At 41.0% G+C, this 14,631-nt stretch overlaps 1 protein-coding gene across 1 annotated transcript; it reads left to right on the top strand.

Annotated features, from left to right (window-relative positions):
• Window positions 1-374: 374 nt before the first annotated feature.
• On the top strand, window positions 375-14,103 carry si:dkey-3d4.3 (kelch domain-containing protein 3). Its single transcript, XM_024407291.2, has 9 exons — window positions 375-504; window positions 10,273-10,498; window positions 10,782-10,864; window positions 11,001-11,079; window positions 11,355-11,398; window positions 11,743-11,863; window positions 12,063-12,249; window positions 12,925-13,032; window positions 13,239-14,103. Exons 2-9 carry the CDS (start codon window positions 10,330-10,332, stop codon window positions 13,771-13,773), a joined length of 1,326 nt encoding a protein of 441 aa, XP_024263059.1. The 5' UTR covers window positions 375-504; window positions 10,273-10,329; the 3' UTR covers window positions 13,774-14,103.
• Window positions 14,104-14,631: the final 528 nt, after the last annotated feature.

Genomic DNA, 14,631 nt, shown 5'->3' with positions numbered 1-14,631 from the left:
TATCATTTTTAGAGGGATATTTTTCCAGTGACAGAAAATATTCCACTGATCTGGCATTTGATAAGGAATATAAATCACCTAATTGTCATAGACAGTATGCAATAATAACTTTTTATAGGTTCAAGGTCAAGTTTGAATGGAATATTTCGATATCATAAACAATCACATGCTTTTCATAGTGGCCTATCTCGTGCTTCTTATCTTTTTCTCCTTATGTCATAGTAGCCTATAGTAGTAAAGTGGACATATGCAGATTACACTGACAGGCAAACATTTACATTTGACTGTAATATGTGGGTGCAAATAGTAGCCTACTATCACGTGCTTTCTCCAGTGCTGGGGAACAGTTTCTCATTTTTCAGTCTAGAGAAACACCCACACTTCCTGCTCAAACCACAATATGCCCCTCCTTCTGAATTAAATGCTCTTCAAAGCCCGGATGATCACTGCGGCGCAGCAAAACCCAATGAAGAGGAACGGGTGAGATATCGGCTCTCTAAACGGGTAATTTTCTTTTCTATGATGTAACTTTACATTTTCAATGTATAGACTATTCAACGATGCAGTAAGTGAGTTCAGCTTTGGCTGTGTAGGCCATGTAGCCTAGTAAAATGTAGCCTAAAATGAAAATAAAATACATTACGTTTTTATTAGCTATTAATAGTGGTTTTGGTTAATTTTTCGTAAGGGTTTTATAATGATATATTTCCACAATGAAACCAACAATTATTCTAATGCCATAAGTGAGACATTGCAAATAATCGATTCATTTTATTTTACACAATGAAACATTTCTGGCCAGTGACCGTGCTCACATTGTAGCTAAACTTTTGTCACTTGTGAGTTTCTCTTCTGGAAAAGACCCTTCATGTAATGTACTGTATGTAGTAGCCTAGGCAAAGGATATTTGTAGAATAAGTATCCTTGGCTACATCTTGAGATGTCGGCGTACTTTTAATTTTACTGACTAGGTTGTAGTAGCCTATAACAGCATGGAACTATAAAGTCAGTAGGAGGAATGTGGTAAATAACAGGCACAGAGTGAAATAGCGTGCCCTGAGTGTTGAAATAACGGTCACGTGCCCCTCCTAGACGTTCTCTTCCAGAGATGTCAAACTTGTATTTTTCCATGATCTGACTATTTCTTCGATTTCGTAATAACAATGTAATAATAGTTTGTGCTTTGTAGTTTGTAATAACATTGCAACGCACCTTTCTTAATCCAAACCTTTCTAATCAGGGTAGGCTAGTTGATTGAACAGAGAAATAGAAGCCTTCAGAAAATCACTTGAAAACAGTTGAGATAGAAGAATATAATATAATATCAGTGAAGGAATTGACCATATAATTTCCTGTTCACATAGGGTATGCCTTCACACTGTCATGGGGCTGTGTTTATGCTTCTCAATTTAATCAGTGTCATATCATATTGACTCATTTACAATTATCTAAATTCTTAATTCAAGATAGAGGAAGATAGGTACTGCTCCCAATGACCTACTTGCTTTTTAGAACACAAAAACAACCTTGAGGTTGGGGGCCCCCCATAAAGCAGATGAACATGTCATAAGCAATGGCAAAATGTGTAGAATTGCAGGAAATTAGCTTTAACGGTCGACTTTGGGCACAAAAAACGATCCAACTCCTTCTGAATTTTTTTTACCGAAATGAGGTATGCCTTTGGTGGTTCATCGATGTGTCATTCTGGTCATGAAGGCTGTGACTGACCTAGCTAGTTCATTAGCTAAGCTAGCCACTTGTAGCTAGCTAGTAATTCCTCCAGTATGTGTTGATGTCATTTCACATGATTTATTTTTGGACAGAGATCAGTAAGAAATGGCACTACCGTAGCAAAATATCGTATTCCTAAAAAAAAATGTAACCATTAAATTACCTGATATGGTGCATTTATCAGTTATACAGTTTAAAGCCTTTGTTTTGGGGGTTTCCCCAAAGTCAACCTTTTAAAGTAACTGTCCAGTGTTTCCAGATTTCTATGAAATATGATCTAGAATTAATTACAATATGAGTGAAATAGTTTTCCTTCCAAAAATGTTTTAAATAAGTATGTTAAAGGTCCTGAACAGTCATTCTGAAAGGTACTTTTTATCTCATGTCAACTACCAGGAAGCTTGAAAAGACAGGCTGAGTGGGCGGGGAGATTATATTCATGAGTTCGCCTTGACTGACAACTCTTTGAAATGCCTATGTCAAGCAACTTGGATGCAGTGAGAGGTGTTGCAGTATCAATGATCTCAAGCAAATTTGGTGATACACAAAGCAACTCAAACAACATTGAAACTGCATCAATTATATATTTAAGCAATAAGGCCCAAGGGGGTTTGGTATATGGAAAACAGAAAGGAAAATGCCGCATAGGACTGTTCACCCCCACCTGGGATATGGATGGCTGATGAAGACCTAAGGGTCGAAACGTTGTTATAAATAAAATCACCTGGGAGCATGAGCAGCAGTGTGCAGCATTTTCCACTCTGTTTTCCATGAGTTTGTCTACAATTCGAGCACCTGCGGAAAGAACCAGGATGTGCGTATGTTCTTCAGCTTTTGTTGGTGTGTGTCGTGTCTTTGGCTATGCCGGATTAAGTGATATGACATGCTATTCTATAAAATCCTTTCTCTGTAATTAATATTACCTGATTGAGCTAATCATGTAAATATAATTAACTAGAAAGTCGGGGCACCACAAAATAATATTTATAGAGCTGTTATCTTCCGAATAAACTCTTAAAGATCTAATAATATTTTACATCAATAGCAGTCAATATTAATCGTCACCTTATTTCAGTCTCATCTGAAAGTTGTAAATTCTTGGTTATCTTCACGAACCCTGGCTAACAAGTTGAATCAGCAATACAAAATTGGGTTTAATTATTTATTTACTAAATACCTAACTAATCACACAGAATTACATATACACAGATTGAATCATACTTGATTACAAATTATGTCATAAAGGAAAATATCCCTAGCGGACGGAACAGATATGACAGCTGGTTACACAAAGAAGTGTTGGGTTTGAGTGAAAGAGCGGGAAGACTGAAGAACAAAGGGAGAAGCGATGTCTCTATCGGGCCGTAGGCAGCTATTCTATCGTAAATACAGAATCTTATGCATTCTAAATTACCGGCCATTTGGAAAAGGAAAATGCAATAAATATTTACTCTGAACTGCGCTTCAATAGGTTGGTGGTAGATTGAAGGCCGTGTTGCCCAACAGAGTCCTTTGAAGAGTGTCTCTGGTGGAAACGTTGTAGTGTCGTCGTTGTGTGGTAGACGGGATACTCTGTCTGTCCTCTCCTAGCCCACGTTTACAGCGGCCGCTGCTAACTCAACGGCTAGGAGGTATCAATTCTATAGTGAATAAGAGTTCAAAGTTCATACCATTCGCAACCAAAGCTCACGCTGAGGTTGGCTTCATTCTGTAGTTATTATTTGAAACCTTCTGACAGCGGACCGTCATCCTAATGTACCCGGGACAGGAGGTTACATTTTCGTCAAGGACTTATATAGTGGGAGGGAGAAGGGTGTGTTTCATAGTTTATAGCCCATGTCTCTTCACAGGGGTGGGCCACTGATTGAGCAGAGCCCTAACCTTATGAAAACCCAAATCTCTCATTTGGAAGCTAAAATTACATTTAATCTTTTCACCAATAATTTTATATTTAAACATTTGAATTGCATAACAATTCCATGTGAATCTGATAACTATAAAGTGTAGACTTTCCCAGATACAGTTTAGGTCGTCCGGTCATCAGTCATAATGTCTCAGATGACAACCGAACTGACATCATATTCATTAAGTACCAACGCATATTTTCAACGGGTTCTATTACCGAAATATGGTTCCTTTCCCTCCACTTGTTTGATGCTCCCAGACTCTCTGTTTAACAAAGGCTATTCAAGAGTCCCTCTATAGAGTCAAGAGAGAGGGAAGGGAGAAAGCTATTTATGGGGGGAGGGGGTGTCATAAACCTTACCCAGAGGCCAACGTCATGACATGTGGTACTGTATATCAATCAAATTGATTTCAATCAATCAAATGTATTTATACATCCCTTTTTACATCAGCAGATGTCACAAGTGCAATACTGAAACCCAGCCTAAAACCCCAAACAGCAAGCAATGCAGATGTAGAAGCACGGTGGATAGGAAAAACTCCCTAAAAAGGCCGGAACCTAGGAAGTAACCTAGAGAGGAACCAGGCTCTGTGGGGTGGCCAGTCATCTTCTGGCAGTGGCCAGTCATCTTCTGGCTGTGCCGGGCGAAGATTATAAAAGAGTACATGGCCATTAGCTTGTTTGGGATAGGGGGCAGTATTTTGACATCAGGATGAAAAGTGTGCCCAAAGTAAACTGCCTACTACTCAAGCCCAGAAGCTAGGATATGCAGATAATTTGTAGATTTGGATAGAAAACACTCTAAAGATTCTAAACCTGTTAACATAATGTCTGTGATTATAATAGAACTGATATGGCAGGCGAAACCCCAAGGACAAACCACCCCCCCCCAAAAAAAATTCAGCCTACCACTATATTCAATGGCTATCACTTTTATTATAAGGCCCAGATTGCAGTTCCTAGGGCTTCAACTAGATGTCAACAGTCTTTAGAAAGAGTTTCAGGCTGGTTTTTGGAAAAATGAGCCAGAAATTGTAGTTTTTCTAAGTGGCTCCCATTTTGGCTGTAGTGTTTCCAAGCGTGTATTTTTCTCCGGTAAAGACAATAACGATTCTCCGTCTTAAATTGTATTGTTTATTTGCGTATTAGGGTACCTAAGGTTTGATTATAAATGTTGTTTGACTTGTTTGGAAAAGTTTATTAGTAACGTTTGGGATTCATTGTGTATGTATTTTGATGGAGGGAAACTGGGTGGATTATTGACTGAAGCACACCAGCTAAACTGAAGGCGAGGTCAGAAGGCGAGGTCAGTACAGGTGCATCAAAGCTGGGACCGAGAGACTGAAAAACAGCTTCTATCTCAAGGCCATCAAATCAAATTTATTTATATAGCCCTTTGTACATCAGCTGATATCTCAAAGTGCTGTACAGAAACCCAGCCTAAAACCCCAAACAGCAAGCAATGCAGGTGTAGAAGCACGGTGGCTAGGAAAAACTCCCTAGAAAGGCCAAAACCTAGGAAGAAACCTAGAGGGGAACCAGGCTATGTGGGGTGGCCAGTCCTCTTCTGGCTGTGCCGGGTGGAGATTATAACAGAACATGGCCAAGATGTTCAAATGTTCATAAATGACCAGCATGGTCGTATAATAATAAGGCAGAACAGTTGAAACTGGAGCAGCAGCACGGTCAGGTGGACTGGGGACAGCAAGGAGTCATCATGTCAGGTAGTCCTGGGGCATGGTCCTAGGGCTCAGGTCCTCCGAGAGAGAGAAAGAAAGAGAGAATTAGAGAGAGCATATGTGGGGTGGCCAGTCCTCTTCTGGCTGTGCCGGGTGGAGATTATAACAGAACATGGCCAAGATGTTCAAATGTTCATAAATGACCAGCATGGTCGAATAATAATAAGGCAGAACAGTTGAAACTGGAGCAGCAGCACGGCCAGGTGGACTGGGGACAGCAAGGAGTCATCATGTCAGGTAGTCCTGGGGCATGGTCCTAGGGCTCAGGTCCTCCGAGAGAGAGAGAGAGAGAGAGAGAGAGAAAATTAGAGAACGCACACTTAGATTCACACAGGACACCGAATAGGACAGGAGGGGTACTCCAGATATAACAAAGTGACCCTAGCCCCCCGACACATTAACTACTGCAGCATAAATACTGGAAGCTGAGACAGGAGGGGTCAGGAGACACTGTGGCCCCATACGAGGACACCCCAGACAGGGCCAAACAGGAAGGATATAACACCCACTTTGCCCCAGACAGTGCCAAACAGGAAGGATAACAAAGAACAACCCAAGGGGGGCGCCATCCCAGACAGGATGACCACATCAGTGAATCAACCCACTCAGGTGACGCACCCCTTCCAGGGACGGCAAGAGAGAGCCCCAGTAAGCCAGTGACTCAGCCCCTGGAATAGGGTTAGAGGCAGAGAATCCCAGTGGGAAGAGGGGAACCGGCCAGGCAGAGACAGCAAGGGCGGTTCGTTGCTCCAGAGCCTTTCCGTTCACCTTCCCACTCCTGGGCCAGACTACACTCAATCATATGACCCACTGAAGAGATAAGTCTTCAGTAAGGACTTAAAGGTTGAGACCGAGTTTGCGTCTCTGACATGGGTAGGCAGACCGTTCCATAAAAATGGAGCTCTATAGGAGAAAGCCCTGCCTCCAGCTGTTTGCTTAGAAATTCTAGGGAGAATTAGGAGGCCTGCGTCTTGTGACCGTAGCGTACGTGTAGGTATGTACGGCAGGACCAAATCAGAGAGATAGGTAGGAGCAAGCCCATGTAATGCTTTGTAGGTTAGCAGTAAAACCTTGAAATCAGCCCTTGCTTTGACAGGAAGCCAGTGTAGAGAGGCTAGCACTGGAGTAATATGATCAAATTTTTTGGTTCTAGTCAGAATTCGAGCAGCCGTATTTAGTACTAACTGAAGTTTATTTAGTGCTTTATCCGGGTAGCCGGAAAGTAGAGCATTGTAGTAGTCTAACCTAGAAGTGACAAAAGCATGGATTAATTTTTCTGCATCATTTTTGGACAGAAAGTTTCTGATTTTTGCAATGTTACGTAGATGGAAAAAAGCTGTCCTTAAAATGGTCTTGATATGTTCTTCAAAAGAGAGATCAGGGTCCAGAGTAACGCCGAGGTCCTTCACAGTTTTATTTGAGACGACTGTACAACCATTAACATTAATTGTCAGATTCAACAGAAGATCTCTTTGTTTCTTGGGACCTAGAACAAGCATCTCAGACTGTTAAACAGCCATCACTAGCCAGCTACCACCCGGTTATTCAACCCTGCACCTTAGAGACTGCTGCCCTATATACTGTACATAGACAATGAATCACTGGTCACTTTAATAATGTTTACATACTATACTACTTTACTCATCTCATATGTATATACTGAATTCTATTCTACTGTATTTTAGTCAATGCCACTCTGACATTGCTCAAACTAACATTTATATATTTCTTAATTCTATTCGTTTTTCCCCCTTTTTTTCTTTAAACTTTTAGATTTACGTGTATTGTTGTGAATCGTTTTTAGATACTACTGCACTGTTGGAGCTAGGAACACAAGCATTTCGCTACACCTGCAATAACCTCCAAATATGTGTATGTGACCAATAACATTTTATTTGATTTGATTTGTCATACTTTGGTCATCGTACTTCCAATATCATCAAATGTCATAAAAAACATGATTTTGACTCTTCATGACCTTTAAAAATAATATTTTCTGTGTTGGAATTATGTGGCCGTATCTCAACAACGAAATGGTGTGGATGTATACCGGTCATTAAAAATATTAATGTAGGTAGACTGATGGCCAACTCATCCACGTCATCCTCTATGAGGAAATAACACACATTTTTTAAACGGTCTGTTTGAGATACAAGTTTGAGGTGGGGTTTTTGAAGGTTTTTTTTTCTCCAATATTTGCTTTGGCCACAAATACGAGTGTAGGATGAGTCAACATTATTTCGGTATGAGTTAACAGAATATGTAAGTGAAAGTATCACTTACATATTCTGTTAACTCATACCAAAATAAAAAACAGCACATTTTTCTCTCTGCCCCATTGCAAAATGTGTAGAAATGCAGGAAGTTAGTTTTCATTAAAAAAAATGTTTTCCCCCAAAACAAACCTTGGGTGTTGGGCGGACTACCACGTAGCCTTTCATTTACTGTATGTTGCAAACTGTTTTCAAAATGTAGAAGTGGAAAAGTTGCTTGTTGACCCCGACAATGAAATTGGGCAGGGGACTAGTGGTGTTACCTATTTTTTTGGTGCAGGAGTGCCCCGAAAAATGTAATGGACATCATCATTTCTCAAAGTTTGTATCCTATTGAATATCATAATAGAATATGCAGAAAATGCATCCTTCGATTTCAACGTCTGCCTTTGCCCACACATAGTAGTCTAGGTTTGCATCCAATTGGTGACAGATTTTCATGCGAATATTCTAAAATCTGCATAAAAACAATATTCACATTTTCCCACCAGAGATGTTTCCATCTACTATTTCAACTATTTTGGGTTATATAGCGAATGTGCCAACACTGGTCATGGCACATGCACTCTAGCCAACAGCTGGCAGATACAGTGCAGGTATAGCCTACCAAGCCAACATGAGATTTGTATAGACAAAATAGCGAGATTATTTTTATTTGTCAAACGGCAGCCGAGCATTGATCATTATGTCACCAGAATAAGACCCTCAATATTTATTAGAAAGTAGCATCAAGCTCATCACAATGCACTTTTACCACCCTGTGAAGTTCATAACTTATTTCATCCGTAGCATAATAAACTGCAAGTCCTAGTGGGAGGACCACACGACTTGTTATTGCGTGACATCGATATGATAGTTATTATATCAATATTTGCGTATAAAGGTGCATCATTTTTTGCATAATTCATTTTACAGACACAAAAAGATCCCAGCTTGTCAAACGTATTTTGTTTTGTCAACATTTGGAAAGTTTACGGACAAATCTGCTATTTCCATCAGGCCTGTCGTGACATTTGTAATCCGACATGTAGGCCTACTTTACTTGCATAAAAACGTTGGATGGAAACCTGGTTTGTGTCAAGAAAATGGCTTACTTGTTTCACCCTCAAACACCAAGTTAGGCATACCTAATTTCAAAATATGTCATCATCACTGTGAATCGTGAATGATAGGCCTAATTCTTCATGTTTTACCGGTGAAATGTCCAAAACTCGTCTGCATACCAATCATTTGATTTCAATCAGATTCATGGGAATATGATTTTAGATCTTCTTGAATTGAATTGTTTTATGAGCGAATTAGACCAGATGTTGTTAAACTATAAACATTGAAACAAAATACAATCAAAGCATATATTCTTCCTCGTGGCAGGTGCTGATTTTGGCGCATCTTAAAGCTAACCATCCCAAAATCTCACAAAAAATGTGGAGGTTTTTTGGTGTAACAGTAACATTATAGGCCTATCATGTCATGCTATTATATTCAGTTCTGTTATAATATGAATGAATTATTATGTGATCTTGTGAGACATTGCTTCAGAATACATTTTCCAGAAATATTTTTACCAGCTCTGTGTAGCACTATACCCCTGGAGGGGACTGTGGATCTGTCTCTGTCCATTAGCTCGTTAGTACATTAGTCACATGCGATATCTCAGACAGCACTGGCCCAATGTTGATGAAACTTGGGTGAATAATATGTCTTGCCATAGAGATTCGCATTTACAAAATTACACTGATTGGCCCAAGGGGGAGCTGCATCATTCGTGGTGACATGTGTACTGTTGCCATGTTTACTTGTTGCTTGTTTGTACAATACAAATTAATATACACATGTATTATGAATACTCAAAAACCATACAAAGTACTAAGACAAATGTCTCTTTTTGGGTATGAAACTGACTGTTCTGATTATATAATGAAGTACTTGTATACAGTTAGCCTGGTCCCAGATCTAATTGTGCTGTGTATGTTTGGCCTGGCAAAGTTGGCAAGACAACATAGCAGATATAGGCTCAGGCTATTATATAGTCATAAGAGTGTGAGGAGTTAAAATAATGAATATGTTGCCTGCATAGGGAGGTCTCCTCGCTGCGTTACCCACAGAGTCAGGTGCTCTGCCTGTAGAGGGTGTCAGATGAGCACACAAGCATACTTCAGCAGCAACAACAAATGCTGTCTTGGCAACTGTGTCTATGTAGGACTGTAATCCATACGTTGGTGACATAATGGAGTGTGGTGGTGGCCGACTTTGTGTCCTGACCAATGGTGTTGCCTGGGGTTGCAGTGCATTGTCTGTTATATTAGGTGCCTCTTCAAACAGGTTTTGTCACACCCGGGGACAGAGAAGCCGTTCATAATCCAGGGAACTTGTCCATTCCCCTCAGAGAGAAGCATGACATCAGAAACCTCACTGTTAGTTTTTTCCTGAGGATAATAGTTCATTGAACATTTTTTTTCTTGCAGCTGGGATTCGAATTCACACGGACTGTTTTGGTTAAAGATTTCTTCACTGTGTCCATTGAATCTCTTTCCAAAGACAACTGAGGAGAACAGTCACATGACACCTGTAGTGGTTAGTGGTTGACAACTAGTGTTGCTGTGCCCTATTCTTCACCATGCAGTCATTTTCCTGAGGAGAATAGCAGCCCAATGACAGCTGAGATTGAGGATGCCCTAGTATGAGCCGGAGGAGCAGTAGCAGCCCCAGCCTGTGGACCGTACTGCCTCAGAGTGGCCCTGCACCATGTGAACGCTACAAGCACGCCTGCTGCTCCTACGGGGACAGTGTCTTTGTGTTGGGAGGGAGGGAGAGCCACTCGCTCAGGGACTTCTGGAGGTATAATGTTGGTAAGTGACTAGTCTCTGGTGACAGGCTGTTAATATAGCTGGCCAACATGCAGGCAATATTTTCTTCTAGGTTCATTAAAAGATTAGTAAGTGTCAGATACACTATACTTTTTCTAAGTCATAATTATTATAACTTTGTTTATATTGTGACCTGGTCTGCTACAAACTGTATATGTCAGTTATGCAGAATGTGATTCAATCATGTTATAACAGTGTTATACAGTGATGTTGTTAGACATTAGGAATGTGGGTATGGACCTAACCACTGTGTGTGTCTATGTAGTACGCAATGAGTGGACAGAGTTGGACTGTAGCTGTGAGGCAGCACCTGAGGAGCTTCAGGAACATTCCATGGTGGCCCATCAGGTAGGGTTCTATCTATGTCATCTGTATGGTTATATCAAGGTAATATCAATGTCATTGTATCTCAGACTGCTTAGCATTGCTGTACATGGTAGGCTTCATGTAGCTCAATGTTGATTGTAAATCATTATCTTTACAGGGTGTTCTGTATGTCTTCGGTGGAATGATTGATTCTGCGTACACTATATGGAAAACCCCCCTCTGGGTGTTTGATATTGGTAAAATCCACTGTGGGCAACATACACCTCAATAACTACTGACACAATCATAATGATCCAACAACATCCCAAACACTTCTACTCCTCACAAGAAAGAAGTGTTAAAACATGTTCAAACTTGCATCTGGCATTTAAAATCCTACCTGACAACATAAAAAGTTGGTACTAGCTCACAGTTCTCATAGGGAGTGACGGCAAAGAAAAGCTGCCATTCTGCCTTTGTTTCTCTGTGAGTCCTGCACAGTTGTCAGTGTCCTTTCTCATATCTCTTGCAGTGAAAGAGCAGTGGGTGTCCTGGCAGGATAGGAACCCCCCTCAGGTATGTAATGTAAAAGTAAATGCTCCATATACCAGGGAAATTGAGAGTGATAATGTAACCATGCTCATTTTCCACAGCTTGTACTCGCACAAATGCACCACTATAAATGATTAAAAGAACAGTACATATTAATTTGTATACCCTCTCATATCAAGTACGGTTTTAACTGCAATGAATGAAAAACATAATCAATTGATTAACTAAATGTAACAACAGCATATGGCAGCTCTATAAACTGGCCGATAGCATGATTAATAGTAATAGCTGATCAAGTACGGTTCCCATGCTTTGTACTGATATTGATGACATCCCTCATGGCCGTCCATATGCTAACATGTTAACAGAATCAGGTGCCAGTCAACAGGAAGGGCCACAGTGCCGTGGTGTTTAGCTCTGCCATGTACATCTACGGAGGATACATTGACATGAGAGCCTCATCACAGGAGTTTTGGAAGTTAGAATTTGGTGAGTTAGACGTTTTCTATGGATAGATAATTTGGTTTTTGTGATTATCATTTAATAACAACGCATTTCTGTCACATTTCCAGAGAAAACAATAATGATATCATGACTGGAATATGTTTTGAATTTACCAACATTTCACTTAACACTGTCTTGTGTGTGTGTGTGTGTGTGTGTGTGTGTGTGTGTGTGTGTGTGTCAGACACTATGTTGTGGTCTCTGCTGGACTGTACCCAGTCAGAGGTGGGTCCTGGTCCCAGACACAGCCACTCTGCCATGACACACCTGGACTGCATGTACCTTTTCGGGGGTCTGAGAGGCCTGAGGGAGCAGAGGGATCTGTGGAGATGGAACTCTACCAGTCATTCCTGGAGCTGTCTCAACGCCACGTGAGTGATCTCTGCTCCCTTTTTATTTCTCTCTCTCTCTCTTTCTCTCTGCCTCTGCCTCTGGGGTTTCACTGGATACTACAGATCTATGAAAATAGTTTTCAATGGTTCAGGCACCGACAACTTTCAATACCCTTATGGAGGATACTTTTAGGACTGTTCCATTGGCTCCATTGTACTGGGTAAGCTAAGTCAAGCTCCGGTCAAGTATTTGAAAGAATTTGAGATAATGTATTTGACCCAGGTCTGTTTCAGGCACTGACAACCTCAACGGCCTTATGGAGGGCAATATCATGTCAATTATAATGTCTCTTTATGGGCTCAGTTATTTTGTGTGGCAATTTGTTCAGCGTTTCTACTCTCAACAGGAAATGCAAAACAGCTGAAACCAGACAATGTTATCTGGCGCTGAGCCACCAGATTAATTTGCTTAACCTGTAGCTTTAATCTCTCACAAAACTCTATCATCATTCACTATTAATTGTTATGTTTGAATAAATAATTGGGATTATGCAGTTTATGTACACACAGCACATGAAGTAAATCAGCAATCTAAGTGATGTTATCTTTTCCACACAAAGCAAAAAAACGAATAGACGAATTGTGTTGCTTGTTGAACAATGCGTTGTGTTGTTTTTCCTTCCTTCCTGTCTGTCCTGTGGATGTGTTATACAGATCAGGCCCCTCTAAGCTGGTGGGCCACTCAACTGTGGTCTACCGGGACAGCATGCTTCTGTTTGGAGGAGGAGAGAGCCAGCACACACCCAGGAGCTGTCTATGGAGGTACAGCTTCACCATTCAGTCACTCTTCACATTTTGAATGGAGTTTCTATCGTAAATGGTGGTGTAAGAGAAATAGCGTCCTAAATAATAGTAATAACTATAAGTCAGAAGTATGAGAAATATCTAGAGTGTGCTTGCTGAAGCAAGCTACACTGAATATATAATAATATAAGATGTGCCATTTAGCAGATGCTTTTTATCCACAGGTACAGCTTCACCACCCAGACCTGGGGGAAGCTAGCCGTGCTACCCGGCTCCAACCCACCTCCCCACAGGATCTACCACTGCTGTGCTGGCCTTGGCCCTAGCTACCAGCCTTCCGTGACCACAACCACCAGCACCACCCTGATCCCCAGCACCACCATCAGAAACAGACTTGACAGCAAGATACGGCCGTTCAAGAACAAATGCTTCCCATCCTCCTCAAAGACAGAGGGCACTATAGAGCTGGAGACGTTTAGTAGCTCGGAGAAGCTATTGACTGAAGTGGAGGACTATTGTAATGGTCTAAGTGAGAATGACACTCAGCGGTTTGGGAATTGTCTGACCTTTGAGAACCAGGAGGCCTTCAGTAAGCAGTGGAGCTGTGAGAATATAGAGGAGGATGGTTCAGGTAAACCAGAGGAGAGCCATGAGAGCATAGCACAAAACCTGCCTGATTTGCTACTGGTGCTGGGGGGAAAGCCCTTAGTTAGACACACAGTCATCTCTGTGTGGCAGATGACATTGGCTGACTTCTGAGTTTTGACCTCTGACCCAGAGAGAGAGAGGGATGGCATTTTATAAACTACAGTGCCTTGGAGAGTATTCATCCCCCTTAGCGTATTTCCTATTTTGTTGCGTTACAACCTGTAATTTAAATAGATTTTTGGCGGGAGTTCATGTAATGGACATACACAAAATAGTCCAAATTGGTGAAGTGAAAAAAATTACTTATTTAAAGAAGAATAATAATAAATGGAATAGTGGTGCATATGTATTCACCCCATTTGCTATGAAGCCCCTAAATAAGATCTGGTGCAACCAATTACCTTCAGAAGTCACATAAATAGTTAAATAAAGTACACCTGTGTGCAATCTAAGTGTCACATGATCTGTCACATGATCTCAGTATATATACACACCTGTTCTGAAAGGCCCCAGAGTCTGCAACACCACCAAGCAAGCGGCACCATGAAGACCAAGGAGCTCTCCAAACAGGTCAGGGACAAAGTTTTGGAGAAGTACAGGTCAGGGTTGGGTTATAAAACAATATCTGAAACATTGAACATCCCACGGAGCACTATTTAATCCATTATTAAAAAATGGAAAAAATATCGCACCACAACAAACCTGCCAAGAGAGGGCCGCCCACCAAAACTCATGGACCAGGCAAGGAGGGCATTAATTAGAGAGGCAACAAAGAGACCAAAGATAACCCTGAAGGAGCTGCAAAGCTCCACAGTGGAGATTGGAGTATCTGTACATAGGACCACTTTAAGTTGCACACTCCACAGAGTTGGGCTTTATGGAAGAGTGGCCAGAAAAAAGCCATTGCTTAAAGAAATAAATAAGCAAACGCATTTGGTGTTCGCCAAAAGACATGTGGGAGACTCCCCA

Source organism: Oncorhynchus tshawytscha, linkage group LG03 (assembly GCF_018296145.1).
Source record: "Oncorhynchus tshawytscha isolate Ot180627B linkage group LG03, Otsh_v2.0, whole genome shotgun sequence".
NCBI lineage: Eukaryota > Metazoa > Chordata > Actinopteri > Salmoniformes > Salmonidae > Oncorhynchus > Oncorhynchus tshawytscha.
Note: the sequence above shows the minus strand (reverse complement) of the source record. Positions and strands in the feature narration are given on the sequence as shown.